At 45.9% G+C, this 21,348-nt stretch overlaps 3 protein-coding genes across 3 annotated transcripts in view; 1 reads left to right on the top strand and 2 right to left on the bottom strand.

The window, feature by feature from the left end:
- The window catches only part of arv1 (ARV1 homolog, fatty acid homeostasis modulator), a 136,475-nt gene that overhangs the window by 73,195 nt on the left and 41,932 nt on the right, over positions 1–21,348 (bottom strand). The window lies entirely within an intron of this gene.
- gnpat (glyceronephosphate O-acyltransferase) lies at positions 8,093–15,182 on the bottom strand. Its single transcript, XM_067241981.1, has 16 exons — positions 15,117–15,182; positions 14,646–14,837; positions 14,231–14,407; positions 14,018–14,147; positions 13,809–13,936; positions 13,588–13,663; positions 12,777–12,928; positions 12,461–12,591; positions 12,115–12,365; positions 11,588–11,839; positions 11,361–11,440; positions 11,081–11,221; positions 10,554–10,653; positions 10,363–10,456; positions 10,065–10,126; positions 8,093–9,495 (listed from the first exon to the last, which is right to left on the bottom strand). The coding sequence occupies exons 1-16, from the start codon at positions 15,138–15,140 to the stop codon at positions 9,452–9,454; spliced, it is 2,034 nt and encodes a 677-aa protein (XP_067098082.1). The 5' UTR covers positions 15,141–15,182; the 3' UTR covers positions 8,093–9,451.
- On the top strand, positions 15,358–18,920 carry c8h1orf131 (chromosome 8 C1orf131 homolog). The gene is made up of 7 exons (XM_067241982.1): positions 15,358–15,510; positions 16,051–16,325; positions 17,085–17,144; positions 17,271–17,366; positions 17,548–17,634; positions 17,798–17,829; positions 18,077–18,920. The coding sequence occupies exons 1-7, from the start codon at positions 15,438–15,440 to the stop codon at positions 18,204–18,206; spliced, it is 753 nt and encodes a 250-aa protein (XP_067098083.1). The 5' UTR covers positions 15,358–15,437; the 3' UTR covers positions 18,207–18,920.

The following is a 21,348-nucleotide window of genomic DNA, read 5'->3' as shown; positions in this document are numbered from 1 at the left end:
TTCTCTCTATATCTCTCCCCCTTCCCTCTCTCCCTCTCTCCCCCCCCCCTTTCTCTCTCTCTCTCCCACTCTCGCTCTCTCTCTGTCCCCTCTCTCCCCTCCATCCTGGACGGATGTTTATCTGCAGCTTGTTCGAGCGCTTCTCTCCGCGGCAAATCTTTTAGGAGGAGGCGGTGCTTGGCCAATGCATCTTTTTATTGGACAAGCTAGACTGGCGAGGCCTTGAGGAGAGATTTAACTCTCCATACCAGGCTATATATCACCTCCAGGGCTGCCGTCTTCTACCCTTTCCTCTCCTCTTCTCAACTTCCCCTCTTACCTTCCCCCTCTTCCTCGCCTCTCCTTTTCATCTCCCTCATTCCATTCCCACTGAGATGACAGTTGTTTGTCTGGCTAAACTGGCTTCGTTTCTGAGACAGAAGAGGATTATAGAAAGTCAATACAGGGGAAGTTTTCAGCATCTTCCAGAAAGTACAGGGAACATGCAGGACTATAGGTTATTGCTCAGTGTAATGTCGAGGTACTGTGAAAAGATACAACAATATGAATAAAACTGGGAGGGAAAAAAGCTGTCTTCGTTCTTGACGGACTTTCAGATGGAGTTTGGTGTCTTGGTGGCTGTGTCTCTGGTGCAATGACCTGTAGACTTGACTTGACTGACTCTTTTGAGCCACTGGTTCAAACTTCCTTCACAACAAGACTGTGTGTTTTCAGACTACTGAAGCAATCCCACAAAATCCCTGTGGAGAAAGTTAGCCTTTTGTAGTCACCCCCACCATCACCTCTCCCTCTCTCTCTCTCTCTCTCTCTCTCTCTCTCTCTCTCTCTCTCTCTCTCTCTCTCTCTCTCTCTCTCTCTCTCTCTCTCTCTCAGTTTCCCTCTCTTTCTCTCTCTCTCAGTCTTAGTATCTCTCTCTCTACCATTGATCCCCTCTCCCCAGCCTCCTCTTACCATTCCTCCCCCTCTCCTCCCGCCCCCCCCTCCCTTCCCTTTCATCTGTCTTCATCTCCCTATCGTTGCCACACTCTCCCCCCACCCCCACCCCCTCCTTCCACCCTTCTCCATCCTGTTCAATATTTCATGGTTCCTCTGACCTGGCTGATGGAGCAAGGACACACCCATCCAAAGAGGCAGGGGGTAGGAGGGGGCGAGGTGTGTCTGTCTGTGTGTGTGTGTGTGTGTGTTGTGGGGGGAGGTTGTCAGACAGAGTTTTTTCCAGACATCTCTAAGCTCCGTCTCCAGACATCACTTCTCTGACACCTGTCCCCGCTGTCGCTTGGCTTTCCCCTCCCTGGGTGTGCCGCTACCTGGCGCCCCACTGCCCACACACACTCACACATGTCCACACACAGGCAGACACACTCAGCATACTCATGCACATACACACAGGCCGTCACACACAGTCACATCACACAGATATACACACACAAAGACAGACTCACACACACATATCACACAGATATAGACACACGCAGACGGGCGCGCACACACACGTCACACACATGCACACACAGACACACGCACATCACACACACCAACAGCCACGAATGCACACACTCACAAATTCCACCTCGTACACCCACACACACACACACAACAACAGTCACATGGACACACTGACACACACACGCCACACTGCCAAACACTGCCATGAATGACCAGAATGAGGAGGGGACAGGGGAGAAGAAAGTACCACAGAGTGATAGTTAGAAAGAGAGAGGGAGAAAAGGAGGATGGATTTTCAGTGGCACATGACTTGTCAACAAGTCATAGTTTTCTCTCCGGTCCAAGAGAAAGTGAAAACTGACGTGTCATGTCATAAGTACATGAGTCACGCACACAGCTTCCTGTTTGACTATGGAAAGTTTGGAGATCCCAAATGAATGCTCCATGTGAGCAGACCGCCAGAGAGGCTGTCTGTTAAATGTGCTGCCCCACCACCCACTCTCCTCCCCCCTCCCCTCCCTCCTCCCTGCACTGCTGCCCTCATCTCCTCCTCTTCCTATCATCTCCCTCTCTCTCCTCTCTTCTCGTCTACCCTATGCTCCTCTCCTCCCCTGTCATCCTCTCTGCCCCCCCCCCCTCCTGCTACTCTGTCAGGTAGCAGCCAGATAACCTTGCCCTGTCATTGCATTCTAAGAACAAATCTCCTCTTATCTCTCTCTTGTAGTGGCAGCAAATGCAATTTCCCCGCTCCCTCCCAGGAGCCCGCCTCTCATCCGGCAGAGCCAATCGGGGCTTTGATCTGACGGCCTTAAGAGGGACTTGAACTGTGTGGGTATGAACCCATTTGACAACATCTGTCTGCCGACTCGTCAGGGTTGGCTGGGCTCACTCCCGAGCCAGCTCCCAGCTCGCAGATCACTGGGACACATTAGCAACTGCTGCGCTGTGTGTGTGTTTGTGTGTGTGTGTGCCAGCGCGTCAAGAGTAGAAAGTCTATCAAAGAAGAATATATCTACATGCTTGTGTGTGCGCATGCTTGTGTGTAAGCGTGTGTTTCTCTTCCCCATATGGGTCCTCTTCCCAGAGAGAGAGAGAGAGAGAGAGAGAGAGAGAGAGAGAGAGAGAGAGAGAGAGAGAGAGAGAGAGAGAGAGAGAGAGAGAATGAAATGAGAAAGAGAGGGATGTTTCAGGTTGCATGCCAAGAGTCAGTGTTCTAATAATGCATAACCTGAAATGGAAATGGGCTGACTCATCATTTTCGAGGTTGTTCCAATTGCTTTTGGATTATTTGTGTCGTCTCGCATCCACGGTGCCCAGAGATAGAGAGCAGGGGGCTTATTAGAAGGACTTGGTGTCGGAGTAGATAGCACTGACTGGAAAAGGAAATAGGACCATGGCCTATGTGACATTTAGTGGAAAATACTAGAACCAATACTATGGAGACCAACAATGTTTTTTTTGTCTTAACTTACAGTATTTTTCAACTGCTACACAATTTTTTTTTTACTTGTCCTCTTTTTTTCAAAACTTAATTCAGAATCCTGTTAAATTTGCCTGAAAACGCCTAAACAGCATACCCAAAGTAAATTGGAAGCTGTTCTTGAACCATTTGGAGTACATGCATGTAAATGATCTCTTTTGAAAGCTGACACTCTGAAGTTATGTCCCCTGTTGTCAGGACCCCTGTCAGTCCTACTAGTGTTGAGTAATAGAAGCTTGAACACAAGGAAAGTGAAAATTTCTATTTCCGTCTAGATTTTGTTTTGAAAACAGAGGCCTGAAGAGGCCTAGAGGTGGTAGGTATTAGCTGGAAGACTAAATTGGACCACAGGTTGAAGCCTTACCCAATTCAAATCAAAAGTCAAACATAATACCACAATATATTCATATTTGACACATGTTTTTATAAGAGTACATCCATTCATTTTCTAAAAGGGCCTTTTGGAGACTCCAAAATGACCCTTTGTAACCAAGGTCAAATACTCAGGATAAAAGGTATTATTTTTCATAATTGTTATCTCTAATGAAAGGTGGTACTTAGAACTATCATATATAATAGCTAAATCCCTAATTAGTATTACTGAAACACAAAAATTGAAGCATGAACACATTGGAGTGCTTTATCTGATTCCCAGGATTGGCGCACAAAGAAAACTGGTTGCGCAATACCATATTGCGCAATCGACTTTTATTTTGACGGCTCCACAGACACATACAAATGAGGTATTGGCATTTTCAGCTAGCTTTCAGCTACAAGGCTAACGAGCTCATTTCAGAGCCAGTCGAAGCCAGTTCGAGAAATTTGTTTACAAAGAGTGTGGGGGGGGGGGGGGGGCGGGGGGGGGGGGCAGGACGCACAGACCTAATTGGCTTTAGAGGGCTGTCAACGGGGCATGGAAGCTCCTATTGGGTCAAACAAGGTGTCAATCAAAAGGGGAGGGTTCAACGGACATTTTGATCCCTCCATATCGTATTTTCTCCGTTTCTAACCGGAGGAATGTGCACTTTTATTTGAACAAGTTGTTTCTTCCGTCGGCTAACTTGCATAATGAAACAAAGGATAATGGCTATTCATGAACGTAAAACATTGTATTTGGAGAATTACTTTACATGGTTAGATACTTTGAACCCTTGGGAATGTACGCAGATCAAGTTTTGATGTGTTGTTTGCATACCTGGACGACACAGAACCTTTGAGGGTAAGTAGAGACGTTTGGCTTTGTAAACATCACCAAAGTGGTGACTGGACAAAGACGTTGACTAAACTTGTTGTTGTGACTCGATCTTGAAATGGTTTACATATCTACAAGCACAAGAATCGTAGCAGCTTTCCAATGATGTATAACATGTGTAGCGTCTAAAAAATATATTTGTTAGAATTTAGTGCGTCGTAACTGAGGAAGGGGGGGGCAGCATTTTTGTAACGCGGGCGATACAGGAACGTCAACAGGTTTTAACACACAAATCCAAGAATTGCACACACAAAATGCGAAATGCCTCGCTTCTCTTGCAAAATGAAGCACTGCATTCAAAATATTACAAACATGTCTCAAAAACAAACATTTGTCTCATGTTGCAAACACTTCCCATTATATTACATTTTTGGATAAATCATTTACACAGTTATTCAAAACCTAAAGCTCTTCTTCCATGAGCTCCTTTGTATATTTCTGTACAAGATTGAAAGTAAATGGCAGAGATGATGAAAGATTCATGGTAAATTGAAACCAAACTTTTTTTTACTGTAATCATTTGTGGTTGTAAATACAGTGTTACACAGTACGAAAGACAGAGTGTAGTAGGACAGAAACATTTACATTTAGCAGACGCTCTTATCCAGAGCGACTTACAGTAAGTACAGGGACATTCCCCCCGAGGCAAGTAGGGTGAAGTGCCTTGCCCAAGGACACAACATCATTTTGCACAGCCGGGAATCAAACCGGTAACTTTCAGATTACTAGCCCGACTCCCTAACCGCTCAGCCACCTGACTCCCTGGAATGGAGAAAACAAACCTAATTTTAAAAAAGTGTGACAATTCGCTATCTCCGTCACCAAATACGCTTCCCCCGGGTGCAGGACAGAAAAAACGAGATGCTGAGACGGAGAATTGCAGCAACACTTCAGTTATATTTTTTGTTCAGAGGAGCCAGAACACTAGCAGGCACACTGCCCTACTGGGATTTTCAAAAATGATAAAATAAACACTTTACGTCAAAACAAAGTTAACACAAACAATCGGCGAAATCACAGGCGGTCCCTCTGCCCGAGTATTTCTCCGGCTCCACTCTGTCCTCTCTTTCATCTAATCGGGACCTTTTAAAGAAAGCACAATCAAGCATATGCATTTCACCTGGTTACTCGATCAGGTGAAATGATCGAGAAACCAGGTGTGTCCTTGGGCCTACCTCCCAGGAGAGGGTGCCCCCGGACCCTGTATTCCACCTGACCCCTCACAAAAGGTGATCACAGAATGGTGTGTGTGTGTGCCATGAACTGTAGCATACAGTAATATATACTATTTTCTACATTATTGTCAGAATGTCTTCTTACAGTCACTGTTCTGTTGCACAGTATGATACAGGAATCCACCAGACTGTGACCAATCATGCAGTGCACTGCAGTCAATGGACGCATGGGTGCTAAAATATATGTTTGTGTATAGTATACCGTGTGTTGCGCTGAAACAGCTAATAGCTATGCAGGGAATGGAGGTATCGTGTACTACACAGTAGTTTCGTTTCGTGACATTCTACAGGCTGATTCGGAGTTGGAGAGGAGGAGGAGAGGAGGAAAGGGGGAAGGAGGCGAGAGAGGAGCAGGCAGTCAGTGATCCTTCATCTCTTTGTGTCTCTCTTTCTTTTTTTCTCTCAGGTAGAACACAGGGAGACGATGACAGTCACCTGAGGGGGTACGGAGAAACAAGACAGAAGAACAGAAGGAGGGCGGGTTCTAATAACCAGGAGAACAAACCTTTCACGGCTTGAAGAAAGAAGAAACCGATTTTTCATTCAGTGCTTGCTCATTGCTTTGCATCAACAAAATATATCCCCCTTTTCCCAGAGAACATTAATTAGCTTTTGAGCAACAAGCTAAAAGCTTTAGCTAATGAAAAATACTTTTCCATTACTGTGAGCCATTTATTAAATGTAAGTAGACAAACCAACAACTCATGTTGCAGAACATTCCAGTGAACGGACTGAAATCGAATTTACATTTAGTCATTTAGCAGACGCTCTTCTCCAGAGCGACTTACAGTAAGTACAGGGACATTCCCCCCGAGGCAAGTAGGGTGAAGTGCCTTGCCCAAGGACACAACGTCATTTGGCACGGCCTGGAATCGAACCAGCAACCTTCTGATTACTAGCCCAATTCCCTACCGCTCAGCCACCTGACTCCCTTATTAACCCTGAACTTACTCTTGAAGGAGGACCTAGATGTCTTACTGGTCAACTGCAACTGAGAGCTTTTAGGAGACAAGGAAATGGATGTGGAGAGAGACAGGGAGCTGGAGAGCCAGTACTCACCCTGGCAGACCTATTCGTTTACCAGAGACTTTCTTCTTTCAGAGATGATGTGTTCCTCAGAGAGGAGGACAGAAATAGAGACTGATGGCTCTCCAGGGGGTTGGTCTGGTTCCAGCTCACCACCTCAATTAGATCCTATTGGATTTTATTAAATCTTCCTCTGGCTGTCACTGCGTTGCGGTCGCCATCACAGGATTATTATTTATTTACCTGTCAGAACTGGCAGCTCCAGAAATCCCACAGTGCCGGAGAAACACACACAAACACACTCTCACTTTCTCACACACCGCAAGCACAGTCGGTTTGTGTTTTTCTTGCTCTCCGCACACACACAAATGCTTCTTATCTCTCTTTAACACACACGCACACAGACCTTTTTTTCTCACACACAGAACCCCCCCCCCCCCCCACATACACACACAGCAGAGAGGGAAGGCGGGAGGTGGAGGGTGTAAGATGAAATGAGTGCTAATGGATCCACTCCCTGGTGAGAGTTCACACTGTGTCTTCAGCATGACAGGACATCCCGGGATGTGTGTGTGTGGTATGTGTGTGTGGTGTGTGTGTGTGTGTGGGGGGCTTTGGAAAACAACGTGTTAAGAGAGGGGAGGGTAGAGATGGGGACTGAGGGGCGAGAGGTGGGGGGGGGGGACTTGACAAGGGACTCAAAACTGCTCATATCAGGAGGAAAACAATAGCACTGAAACTGCATTTCTGTCCACACTCACACACAAACACGCACACGCACACATACACGCCTTTACGGAAGGCTATACCCCCAGTTGAGAACAGTTAATCTGGTTCATGCCCCCTTAAATAAAGCATGTCAGGAGCCACACACAAAGTGCTGATAAAGCTGTAGCCATCTTTCAGCTGGAGATGGATGGAGATGAGGAACAGAGAGCAGAGTTAGACCTGCCTCAGCCTCTACCCCAGCCCCCCGCCCCCCAGCGCCTCCTCTACTGCCTGCCTACACCTGCTTGCCTTTCTACCTACCTACCTACCTGCCTGCTTTTTTGCTTGCCAGTCCGTTTGTCTGCCTGCCTACCTGACTGTTTTCCTACCTGTATGTTTGTCCATCTGCATGCCTGTCTGTCTGCCTGCCTGTTTCCCTGCCTGTATATCTGTACATCTGCCTGTCTGTATAACTGCAGAGGTTTTACTCAGCAGCCCAGGCAGAAGACAATCGAATTAGCAATGCTGCTGTTGTCAAGAGACCTGTCTGTCTGCCAGGAGGAGGAGGAGGAGAGTGGGAGAGGGGAAGAGGAGGGACGAGAGTGGATGCATTTGAAGAGCTACACTTCCACCTAGAGGTGGGCCAGAGTTACATGACGGGGGGACGTTCCTGAGGTGATGATGTAAGTGACAGAGACAGTCTTTGTATGGCTGTTTAGGACATTTTCCACCAGCGGTTCACAATAACGTTTTAGGGTTCCAAGGTCAATTATTTAGAAAAGAAATCCTTGGAACCAGATTAAATGAATCACCAGTCCATGAATTATAATAAAAGATGACATAAGCCTGATCATGAATACAGATAGTAAGGACTGTGGCTCCAGGGCATCTGGAGCAGAGTTGCTAACACACACAAAACCAGCCATGATACTTCAAAAATCCTTTATTGACCTGATACACACCAGTCAGCAGATTCCAAGTGTAGACCTCAGGATCATCATAGGTCTTCACAGCGAAACCTTCAGATAGCTTTGTTGTGACTCACCACAAGGACAGTCACCAATGGTAAAGCATTTCACAGTCAGTACATCAACACATAGTCTACATAAAGGCAACAGACAGTAAGAATGCTTTGGCCGGAACAGGAGTGGTTGTGTATCTGCTGCCCTTGGCATCTGAGACTTCCACTCACCCATATAGTCGATAACTTCCTGTTTGTGTTGGTTTGTGTAAACAAATAGGCGTCAACAGCCAGGACAACAGTCGCTAACACTAGGTGTTGCATAGGACAAAAGTCGTCCAGACAAGCTGTAAAATGTGTCCAATAATGACTGTGTTCGACATCTTAAAAGGATCCTTCGGTTAAGCGACAGAGAAACACTTTGGCGTTAGATATGCTGCTGAGAGTCTGTAGCTGAGGGTATGGGAACAGCCGTAAACACAACACGCCACAGGAAACATGGGTCTTGCTCAATGACAACATGGTTCAGGGAAATCCTTGGTAACAGACAGTTGGCTAGTAAAATCCACCTCCACCTCTTTTGGCTTGGTTCGTAGGTGGTTCAGGTCCACTTTGACTTAATTAAATCCTTTGTAATAGATTGTAATGTTAAAATAAAATATCTGAAATGGTTAATGCTCCATTTACCCAGCGTTAATATAAATACACTACTATCACCCACCTTATAACATAATCCAATCCTCCTTTGGGGTCATTTTTAACCCCCAAAAAACTACAAAGGCAACAATTCTCTTTACAAAAGGGGAATATAGAACTATAGATAGGAACGTCATTCGACAGGTCCACATCACCGTGCAAACATATACGTAGATTAATACAAAAGTGCAAACAAAACCTATTAAACATTGTTATGTAAAACAGACCTCTATTTTCGTTGTAACAAACAGCAGTAGACAGAGCTGGAGTCCAAGCAGTTAGAACATTTGACACACGCCACAACGTATTACATCACGCACGTTAATCAAAACCAGATACTTCAAGACTTGAGTTGGCAGCATCAGGTCTGATTCAAAAGGTTTCTGAAGAGAGACACAAGAGCTTAGTCGGGGGCCTGGAGACATAAGAAACTTTGTGAGGTGTTAGCCGTCGGAAACCTCTTCTTGTGAGAGGAAAGCTCCACGTGGCAGGTGTGTGAAGTCCCCGCTAGCAGACGCCTGACGGCAGCCTTTGTAGTCGGCCCCAGTGGTGGAGCACAGAAGCTTCCGGAATGCTCAGCTTCATATGCTAATGAATCCAGAAGACATGCTCTCCAGACTTTCCTTCTGCTCCGGTGAGGACGACAGTTAGAGGCGAGCGAGGACAGCTTTCTGAGCGCAAAGTTTTCCTCCTGGGTGAGAGAGAGAGAGAAGAGAGATAGATAGATAGATAGAGAGAGGAGATAGAGGAGGAGATAGAGATAGAGATAGAGAGAGAGAGAGAGAGAGAGAGAGCGAGAGACGAGAAAAGGAATGAAGGGTGCAAAGACAGAGAGAAGGCGGGGGGTTGAGAAAAACTGAAAAATAAAACAAAACATAAAAACAACTGTTGTGTTGGGAAAGCCCATGGTGAGTTAGCTAACTAGCTGGCTAGCTAGCTGTCAAGGTGCTTCTCAGCAACATCAAAGAAAACAAACACCGGAAACTAAAGTTTAACTGGAACAGATGTTGTAATCTGGATAACAGGGTAGCTAGATAGAAGCAAGGAGACAGCAGAACAGACTAGTGTAAAGCCATCTACTTATACAACATACCTTCTTGTAGTTCCGACCTCTGTACAATTACTGGGTTAGTCATGACAAATCATCAAATCTACTGTTCGATTTTGTCTGCACCTCATGCCTGGGACCAAAGCACGCCCATCGTACATCCATGGTCTACCATAGCCTTGTGTGTGCTTCGATAGCTAGCAGTCTCTTACCCAACATGTCTTCTAGTGAGTTCACCGCCATCTTGTTCACCTTCAGGGTCACCTGGTCAGCTCTGAGACAAAGCAGCAGAAGATTCATGAACCAAATACTCACGCCATTCAAAAATACAGTTTATACCTCTTTGACATGGGTTAGAATCCCATCCCAGTTCACATTCAACTAAGTCAAACCTTTTTTCGTAGGACTCAAGACACCTTCTCATTCATCCAATCCACTTTGGAATATGGATTTAAGTGAGTAACGGTTTGTTCCTCTTAACGGTCAGTGGGCTGGTGCATGTGCTCTTACCCTTTGACCTTCTGTACCGCCCCCATGCGCAGTAGAGCCGCCAGGGCGTTTTTCTGCAGGTCAGACGACAAGACCTCGTAGCACCTCAGACTGCCTGTGGACGTGCACACACACGCACAGTCCTTCATTGGTGGATTCATTGTGAGAGTGAGTGAGTGAGCAAGCGAACAAGCGAGGGGGAGTTTACCTACCTGCTAGGATGAGCTTGACAGCAAAACTCCTGACGGCCGGGACAAACTCTTTCTCGGTCAGCCCCTCCCCTGCCTCCTCACACAGGAACCGACACACCACCTTCAGGACACAAATGACACATAAACTGCCAGTTAAACTGTCCCTGGAAGGTGGGGTGTAGACCGCACACAGCACACCTGGTATCCCTGTCTAAGGATGTGTGTGTGTGTGTGCCTGGTATCCCTGTCTAAGGGTGTGTGTGTGTGTGTGTACCTGGTATCCCTGTCTAAGGGTGTGTGTGTGTGTGTGTACCTGGTATCCCTGTCTAAGGGTGTGTGTGTGTGTGTGTACCTGGTATCCCTGTCTAAGGGTGTGTGTGTGTACCTGGTATCCCTGTCTAAGGGTTTGTGTGTGTACCTGGTATCCCTGTCTAAGGGTGTGTGTGTGTACCTGGTATCCCTGTCTAAGGGTGTGTGTGTGTACCTGGTATCCCTGTCTAAGGGTGTGTGTGTGTACCTGGTATCCCTGTCTAAGGGTGTGTGTGTACCTGGTATCCCTGAATGAAAGGCTCCAGGACAGCTACGAGGAAGGACAGTGTGTCCTGTGTCCTGTCGGTCCCCAGCAGATCATCTTGAAGCACCTGCACAGCCCCGGTCTTCACCAGCAGGTAGCACGCCTCCTCGTAGTCCTGCACGGCACAACACGGAACAGATTCATCACAACTACACCTGCATACTACTTCCTGTATTGACTGATAAATGAACCGGGGGCAACGAAAAACCCAATACTGTCGAGACAGTCCTGTCAAGACGGGTTTCTGCTCATACCTGCACCGTGTCTCCAGGACAGAGGATGAACTCGTTGGAGAAGATGTTCCTGAGGAAGCTGAAGCCGTTGTAGACGTCCTCTGAGAACAGACAAGGTGGAGTTAGACAGGCTCTGAGGAAGACACCTTTTAAAACAAAAAAAAAACACCTCAGACTAGACGACTAAGACTACCATCTAGACTACTCAACCAGATTCGGGGGAACATTTCTGTGAACAAATCGCTCACCTTTCTTCGTGGAGTTTGCAGTGTGCATGGCTGTGGCCAGCAGGGCTGGTCTGAGGAAGATGTGGAGGACCTGGTTCCTGTAGGAGGTGCAGGCCAGCATGCCCACAGCCCGGGAGAAGAGGCTCTCCTCCGGGCTGGTCGAGGAGGGAGAGGAGCCTGCCTCCAGCAGCCTCACGCGGCCTCCGGACACACACACCAGGCCTTTGTGGAGAGACAGGCTGGAGGAGACCACCGTGGCTGGAGGGACATGGTCTGGAGAAGGGGCGGGGAGTACAGAGTGCTTGTTGCCAGTATAACAATGACCTCCCCATTCCGTGTCCGCACCTTTCATACAGAACTAATCGACATAAAGGTGCAACATTCCCACCTCAACAGGCTGTGTGAAAGGGTGGAGGACAGAGAGATCTACATGTATACCACTAACCAAACATAAAGTCTTCCTCACATCAAAGGCAACTTGATATCAAATACTAGTGGTTCAAACACACCTCAACCTAGAGTAAGAGAGAGGGTGTATGTGTGTGTACCAGGCCAGTCCAGGAAGGCCCCGTATTCCCGGGCCAGGTGTCTGAGCCACAGGCTCTGTTCCGTCAGCAGGTCCAGCTCCATGCCCTGGTTCTGGTCCTGGTCTGTGGTGTGGTTCTGGTTCTGGAGCAGTAACAAGGCCATCAGAACCCAGGGCTTCAGGACCATGTTCTCCTCCTGCAGACGCACGACTCGATAAGCCGCGTCATTCACCAACGCCTGGGCCTCCCTGCTTGGCCTTCTGGGAATGTGTCTGAAACGGAAGGTAGGGTCAATGGGGAACCAAAGGACCCACCGCAAAACATCTACACCCTCTCATTAGGACCCTTTGAGGGTTAGGGTGTGTACCTGGGCAGACAGTTGTATTCTGCTCGGTTGACTCTGCTGTGAGCCAGACTTCTGACTGAGACTGGCTGGCCAAAGTAGACATGGATGCTGCCATAGTCCTCACTAAGGACATTGCGGGCTTTCAGCAGACCCTGAGGGGCAAAACACACACATACACACACAAGCTAAGAATTGAGGAACAAATACATAAGTGGATGGGTGGATGAGCAGAAAAACATGACAGTAAATGGGTGAATAAATAGGAAGGTGTGAACAGGATCCTATGATAGGTTGTCTGTCGTTTGACTGACAGGAGCAGAGCCAATGGAAGACTCACAGAGGTGGACTCCTTGGGTTTGGGCACGCCCAGAAGCTCCCGGGCATACAGAGTCTCCTCCATGATCCTCTCGTAGCTGATGCTGACCGGAACCAGGCTGACGTCAAAGACCTCACCCTTGAAGAAGGGCTCCATCACTATGTTCAGCAGACCTGGACAGGAAGGAGAACAATGCTCTGCTGAAGATGGATAAAAACCTTCGACCATACTTCTTTCATCCCTCCATCTGTCTTTGACCCGTTTTATTAATCTATTCCTTCATCCATCCATTTATACCACCGAGCATTGAGTGGATATGGACACGGCTGTTCTGCTAAACACCAGCTTCTGCAGGCTTATCAAAATGTACCTTTTTTTAATGCATTTACCTCAGGTCTTACAACCAGACTATCATTCTGAGGGGGAAATGTGATACAGTAAATGAGCGTTCCGCCATCTGTGCCTTGGGTGGAAAACGGAGGCTTACGGAGGAGAGGCAGTGTGGCGCCTCTCCCCTGAGTGTTCAACAGCCACGCCAGCACAAAAGCCAGCTCCTGCCACCTGCCACCCCCCTGCACGCTGGGAAATTTTAAAAAAAGTATCCAAAACAAGAAAAGTGCTTCCCTCAGCAAAATAGCAGGCCAGGTCAGCAGCGACCTCCAGTAGGAAGACTGATAGGTACGACTGAGGGAGAGGGGGATTGTACTCTCTCACCCTCCTTCAGCTAGCTAGTAAACACTGACTGTGTGCAGTGAGGAGTCTGGGTGTATGGGCTCAGAACAGCTAACAGATGTCTTCTCTCAACTGGTCTCTATGGTGACGTTCCCCCTACCTAATTTTGGAGTGAGGGACTTGGACGTTCGGCTTCTGGTTCCTTCTAGGAAGAACTCGATTGGTGCATATCCACTCTGAAACACAAATAAAGAGTTCAACCTGGCACTTCAATTTCAGAATTTAGTGTAGTTCTACAAAAAATCGAGGAAGAATTAAGTCGTTTTTTAAGAGTGATTCGTTGCGCAACAGCTTGGCACTGTGCAACGGCTGTGAACGCACCCTCAGCATGGTCTTGACGTACTCAGAGAACACAGCCCAGTACAGCCTGTCTCCTCCGAACGAGCGGCGGAGGAAGAACGCCCCCGACATCCGCAGCATCTCTCCTATGAACTTCATTCCCATGAAATCTACAGGAAAAACAATAGCAGGGCATAACCATATTGAAGCACAACGTCCAACTCGGCCCATGTCCAAAACGCAATGCTTACCCATCCCGGCCGCGATGACAGGAAGTGTGAGGTCGTAGGTGAACAGGATGTATGACATCAGCAGGAAGTCCATGTAACTACGGTGACTGGGCAGGAGGACTACTGGGTGTTCCTGGATGGCCTGCTGCAGCTGTGAGGGGGGGGGGAGACTGTGAGTGTGTGTGTGTGTGTGTGTGTATGTGTGTGTATTTGTTCACACGACTGCGGACTCACCCTCTGGATGCCATCCTCGTTGACCCTGATGTTCCGGAAGATGATCTTGAAGGCCTTGGTGAGCGTGTAGGCTAAGAACCTGACAGTGCTGATCTGCTGGCGGTGAGCCATTTCATCCAAGATGGCCGAGGCCTCCTCCTGGATGAGCTCACGCTCCTCGCCTGTCTCCCTGGACAGCTAGACACACACAGCCATCCACCAATGAATAGGAGGAACAGTGACCTTGATCATGTTGTTCTCTCTCACATCCAAGTGATACTGATAACCATATCAATGTCTCTCAGGGGCTTGTGTGACCCTGCTCTCTTAGCTGTAGACTAAACTGAGCCTGAACTCACTTGACAAACTAAAACGTGGCACACTTGACAATCGGTATCTGACGCTGCATTGACTGAATAAACAAGTGATAGATTACCTGATTGATGACATAGCGGAGCTGATCAGAATGAAGGACGATGTCCTTCAGCTTGCTGGCTGTGCAGGGCGTCACACCTTTATACAGTGGGGGCGCGTAGCATTTCAACACATATCTCAGATCGCTTGAGTTCCTCCGCTCCTCCAACATGTCTTCGAAGTCATCCCTCTTTTTCAGCACTGGGTCCCTTTGCTGAGAAGACAAGGCACAGTGTATTGTGCAATTATGTAGCTACGGTCACCTAGCTACCACAAGGCAACACATTTATGCCATAACAAAAACTGAGCTAAAATATAGGTACATGTACCTGTATATAAAATACCACTATGCTCGTTCCCTAACTTATAACACATTTTCTGAAAAGTGTCAAAAGTGTCAAACTTAAAAATATTTGTGGGTTGGGCAGCTGATGGTGGGTTACTGTAGCTAGAAACGAGCCAAATTGGTGTCAAGTTTGCAAAGGATACATACCGAATAAAGAGAATTTGAAGCCATTCCTCACACAAATGTATAAAAACGTGGAAGCTGCATTAATGTGTTGTCGACTGATACGGAATAAATTCCGCTTTAAAAAAAATCTATCGAAAAATCTCACATGGGTGGTGCTGTATTGCACTTCCTTGTTTGTACAATAAGTAACTACGGTAACCGCTAAACTACAATTTGTCTCCTGAATTTTCTATCGCGTTTTCCCACGTGGGATCAGATACAGTCAAACAGGTTACTACAGTAGCTAACCAATTTACTCCTACAAACTTAATTTCCTATCCGCAACAGTGTCGATTGATTGAAATGAACAACGAAAACGAAGAGGACTTGGATCAGTCCTATCTTGACGATGTCCTAAACAATCTGTATGATTTTGGTGAGCACAAACAGGAGCTAACTAGCTAGCATTACTAAAGTTGAGCTAGCTTCACTCACCCGGCACCAGCATGTAAACAAACTATTTTCCGTGATTAACTTGTTGACAATCTTATCAGAAGAAGCCTACCATGATTTAATGCTTGATGTAGCTGGATAGGTTTACCATGCTTCATAAATTAATTGAATGCATCTTGGCTAGCTAGTGCTAATAATATGGCAGGCAGTTTCGTAGCTTAGCAAATGGCATGCATGCGTCTAGTTAGTTAGCTTGCTACAAGCTAAATTCTGTCTATTCGTCTTCTTAACCCCGTCCTGCAATATTGCGTTTGTTGTCTGACTTCTGAACATATACAACTGATAACCGTATTCTGGAAATAATCTAGCAAATGATTTGATGAAAAGTGAGAGGCTGTATAGAGAGTACTGTGTGGCTAGACATGACGAGATGAGTCGGTACAGTGCTTGTTGAGATGACATTAGTATTGGCGCTAACATGGTGGTCATTGATAACCATCGTACATGTATCTCATTGTTTTAGGTGATGGACCAGCAAGGCGAAAAAACAAGTCACAGAAAAAGAAACGGAAAAGATCCGCGGAAGAGCGGAAGGAAGCATGTGCAGATGAGGACTGTCTTCTTGAGGAAGTACAGCAACAGGACGGTTCAGGAACCTGCTCCGACGTAACGAAAACAGAGTCCGACAATCAACATCATCCGCCAGGAGTAGAAGTGGTGACCTTCCAGGACCCCATGAAAAAACTCATGACAAAGAAGAGTCCCATGGTACCTGTAGCCTCACCTGAGATAAAGGAGGTAGGTCATAACCATAGGCTGATTAGTTATTGGTAGGTTGAAGGTCATGGCATTAGTAGTCACCCCAACAGTGAATTGTAAAACTGTACAGTTACAAAAAGGGTGGCCATTTTGGGACACAGATATTGGCATTTTTAACGAAAGGAGATGAGTGTTTTCTCTTCCCGACGTTTTTTCATGTTTTCTCTCTGAGCCTTTCCATGACTTCCTGGAGGTTTTAAGTTGTTTTTTGGTGATCACAGCCCATAGGTCTGTGGGCATATGTGAAGTCCTCTGTGCCATTGCTTTAAAAAGGCTATACAAATAAGATTCGATTTGAATCACAGCAGTGTCTATTGGAAGATGAATACACACACACACACACACACACACACACAGTTCTTCCTTCCACTTTGTCATCCTGCTCATCTCAGTCCTATAAATATAGGCAGCAAAGCACCAGCAGCGATCACGTTGTCACAATAATATTGTTGTCCGGGATGATTGAATGTGCATAATAGCCTCAGTCTTAAATAATTATGTTTCATTTGCCACCAGTGTTCTGAATGGACCATAATCAGCCCAAAGACATTGATTTCACATAGCTTGCATCATGCATAGATTGACATTTCGTACCACCCTTGAGGCTGATGTAAATGCCAGTTTTCTCACTTTCTTCAGTCTCCCCCCCCCCCCCCCCCCCCCCCCCAGCCAGCATGTTCTATTTCTGTGCCTCCTGTCAGAACCACTGCATTGCAACCGTTCCACCCTCTCTTTCAGAAGTCCAAAACAAAGGAGAAACAGAAGCCGGAGTTATTGGAAGAATTCAGTTTAGAAAAGGTAACAGATCCGTAATCTCGTTTCCCCCATCTAGTGGTTCATCTCGTCTCTGGCTCTTTCTGTTAATTGGTTTAAGGCTTTGTGAGGTGTATTTTATCAAGGTTTCCGTGTGTGTGTGTGTGCCAGGCTCGGTTAGAGGTGCACAGGTTTGGGATCACAGGGTATAAGAAGGAGCAGCAGAGGATGTTTGAACAGGAGAGAGCCATCATGCTGGGAGCCAAGGTATTGGAGCTGAGAACATTCTCTCTGTCTGTCTGTGTCTCTCTCTCTCTCACATGAATCCTGTCTCTCTTCCTCACTCCCGCGCCATTAAATCCGCTCTGCTCTATTCAGACGTAGCTAAAGGCTGTGTTCCCTGAGTTAAGAAAGAAGCCACTCACTGTTGTTTTTCCTCTGCCTTTAGCCCCCTAAAAAGGAATATGTGAATTACAAGTTGTACCAGCAGATGAGTAAGGACAAGAAGCAGAAAGCCAGGGAAGAGGTCCAGACAGTGAGTTGATGCAGCCACCTTATTGTTTTCATGACAGTTTGACACTCCAGGCTTTGTCTCGACTAACAATAGCTGAAGACTTGTTGAAGTAGTTGTTCGGTAAACCCTTCATGTCTGTCAGACTTATGTTCCCTCGGGTCTTAATGACTTGTCTGCTTTCCAGGACCTGAAGAAGAAGAAAAAGAGTAAACCGAGGTGAGATTTCCCAACCTCATCTGACCCTATATTACCTTACCTCACCTCACCCTACCAAATCCTACCTTACCCTATCCTACCACTACCATATCCTACACTACCACTACCCTACCATTCACAATCCTATCACATGATAGTGTTGCTCCACGACACGCATAATCTTCTGGGTGAGCTACAGAGTCTTTGTTATTCTATGGCCTGATGATAACCCTCTTCTGCTCTCTATCTCTCTAATCCTGTCCTCCAGGGACGAGAAGAGGAGGTCTTCCTCAGGCAGCTCCGCCCCCACGGGCCAGGTGGGACGCTTCAAGAACGGCATGCTAGTCCTGAGCTCCAAGGAGATCCAGAAGATCAAGACCTCCAGGGTCAGCAAGTGACGACATGCATGAGAGGAGAGGAGAGAGAGAGGAGGGTTTGGTACTTTGTCTGTGGAAACTAAAGGGGTTTTACTGGATTGTTGGTCCCAGACCAACAGCAGTCAAAGTTTGTGATTTGAAAACGTCTCTTCAGAAGGACCAGTACTGTCACCTCAGACAGTAGCTGTTCCAAACACTCACGGTATGGGAGGACGAGAGAAGAAGAAAAATGAACCCAAGCCAGAGCATCACCTATTCCATCAGCGTTTATTAACACATCCCTTTTAAAAAGGAACCAAGACACACCGCATATTCTTTTCTGTATCACCATGAAAACAATGTATGAGTACAATGCATTCATTTTCCATATACAAACCACTGAGTACAAAATGTTTACATACTTGTGGAGGGGAAAGGATGAAAACACACACACATGGATGCTATTGTAGAAAGGGATGAAGTCCTGCCCCGCGAGCATAGGGCAGCTGTCACAGACTCGACCTTTAAGCTTCAAATGTGAGGCCCCATTGAACGCTTCTACTCTTGTACCTGGCTTATACTGTGTCCTTGGATACCACCACCCCATACAACAAACACAGTAGGCATCCCATAATGGACTTGAGTGGAGGGCTGAAGATGAACTGGGTATGAAATAAACATTTCTGTAATATGTTTACATAAATATATGAATAAATGTATTAACCTGTAAATGTGTTTACGTTCCTGGCTCTTTAAGCAGGGACACAGGTAGAAAGGGGGTCCCAACATCAGTGACTAGCACAATTTAGTTTGAATATTTAGCTTTTTTTCTTTTACTTTGAGATGTTCACATTCAGAGAAGATTCCCCGTGGTCGGGGAAAAGGGAGCATGCATGTGGTCAGTAGGCCCCTACTGATGCGAGTTGTTCGATGGCTTGTTTTCACGGTGGGGGTGATTCAGTTAGCAGCAACTCTGAGACAAAACGGCACTCAATCATCTCACATGCTGAACCCTGACGAACGCTCTCGTTTCTGAAAACTTCCGTCCGTTCTTGAACCATCTGCTGCTCTGTGAAGCGTTGTGAAAAGTACATCCAAGATTCTGTTTTGGAAAAACAGCTCTATCAGAGAGCCTACTCTACATCATGTCATCAGGTTTGAGTCATCAGGTTTCTATGTACAATGCAACAGTTCAACACATAAGAAAGCTGTCACGACAGAATACAGGAATTTCTTCAAATCCACTTTGAAAGAATAGTCCAGGGTATGACCCATATTGACCCATTTTTGGTGTTTTTGTAATAAGTTTACAAAGAGGTTCATCAGAGAAGTACAAATCCGTTCCATCACCCCTTATCTAGTAGTCCCACTGTGATTTAAATCCTAATGTGGGTGAAATTGGGTTTCCTTTCTAAAAGAACAACAGCAGCTTTGGTCATTTTAATCCAGATGCAGTCATGGAGTTAAGGGTTCATTACGTTTCAGGAACAGAATGAAGTCTGTGACACATCTGGACTGTTGGGTGTAGGGCTTTAGATGTTGGACTCAGACAACTAGAGCAACTACCCAGTGAGAAACCAACCAAATAATAAGATATAGCTCTTGATTTTGGTAGAAAACAGCTCACGTTACTGAAATTGGCTGCAAGACTTGGCCTGCCAGGGTCTGTATTAGTTTAAATGAGGACATAGACATTTGAATGCCTAGAGAAATCCACCTGCTCTAAGCCTTTGCATAAGCCTGCTTAAGTGTCTTCGATTTCACTAAGACTCTGGAACCACAAAATCCCCTTTTTGATAAAGCCCTCTATTGTCACTGTCATTTAAAATGGCAGGTTTAATATGCCTGAGCTTCATAAAGGTGTTAACTCTGGAGTATAAAGGTAGCCTAACATCTGTGTGAATGTGGGGCTGTAATGTTCATTTTGATCTCTAGGGGGCAAAGTACCATTGGACTGAACTTGTCATACACATATAAGCACTCATATGGCTCCCAGTTTACTATGTATGTGTGTTTTTCAGTAAACAGCTTCACTTAGACTACATGCTTAGTATGAGCTCATGACCTATCATGACTCTAGTTTCAGTATTTACAACATGCACACAGAATGTTCCGTGGATCTTTCTCTAAATGCTTAACAATGTGTCCTCATTCACACACCTACGCACAAACACCCTTTTAGGCAATAAATATATACTGTAAATAACATATTCAAAGTCAATGCATAAAACATAAGAGTAATAGGGTTAGTAAACTGACGGATAGGATATTGATAGGATAGGATTTCTGACCGACTGTATAGGAATCATTTGTTAAAATATACATGGGAATGTCTCTTTCTAAATAATCACAGTGGTTTGGTTTAACCTTTGAACCTAAATAGCCTCTACAGGTTTCCTTAATGACTTTTGAGATTTGTGTTTGGTGGTGAACACGCCAGCATCATTTGTGCGATTAAGATTTGTTGATATGTACACAGCGTTATGGTTTACTTGACAGCATGGACACAGTATGTCATTGTTGTTCAGTACAGTTGAGGGTTCGAAGGCTGTTTGGTCATACTTGTGTGTTGTGTTAGGAGATATGTGAGGTACATCACCCTGACTTATGAACGGTTATCATTTAGTAAGAGCAGGGTTGGTCTGATTCCATTTCTGTACAAGCTGACTGAGAGGACAAGTTCAGATTCAAATCTTAACGTGAAACGTCCTCTCAGGAATAAAGATTTGTTTTCGACTGAGTATTGAAACCAGGACTGAAACGGAATTTAGCCTTGTGCCATCTCTGATATAGGCAGGTTCTGTAACAGTTACAAAAACAGTAAAGCATTTGATTAAAAAAATTCGAAACAATCTCTACTATATGGAGTCTGAGAGATTCCAAGTTAATAACAGACATATCCAAAATGGCGGTTGAGAGTTGTACAGTGTTCCTCTGTTAACACACCTGAGAGAGGAGAAACAGAGCTGCAGGGGCCCTACTTCCTACTACTTCCTACTTCCGGTCCTCCTGACTTCCTCTTCCTGTAAGAAGAGGTCCCTGGGGCAGCTGGATTGTAAACATGAAGTGTGATTGTACGCTGTGTTGACACGTGAGTAACTAAGACCTAATATACAGATAAATAATATGCCTTTTTAAAATACAGACGGAATACTTTCATGGTATTCAGTATTGGCAGATGTTC

This window comes from Osmerus mordax, chromosome 8 (genome assembly GCF_038355195.1).
Source record: "Osmerus mordax isolate fOsmMor3 chromosome 8, fOsmMor3.pri, whole genome shotgun sequence".
Taxonomy (NCBI): domain Eukaryota; kingdom Metazoa; phylum Chordata; class Actinopteri; order Osmeriformes; family Osmeridae; genus Osmerus; species Osmerus mordax.
Note: the sequence above shows the minus strand (reverse complement) of the source record. Positions and strands in the feature narration are given on the sequence as shown.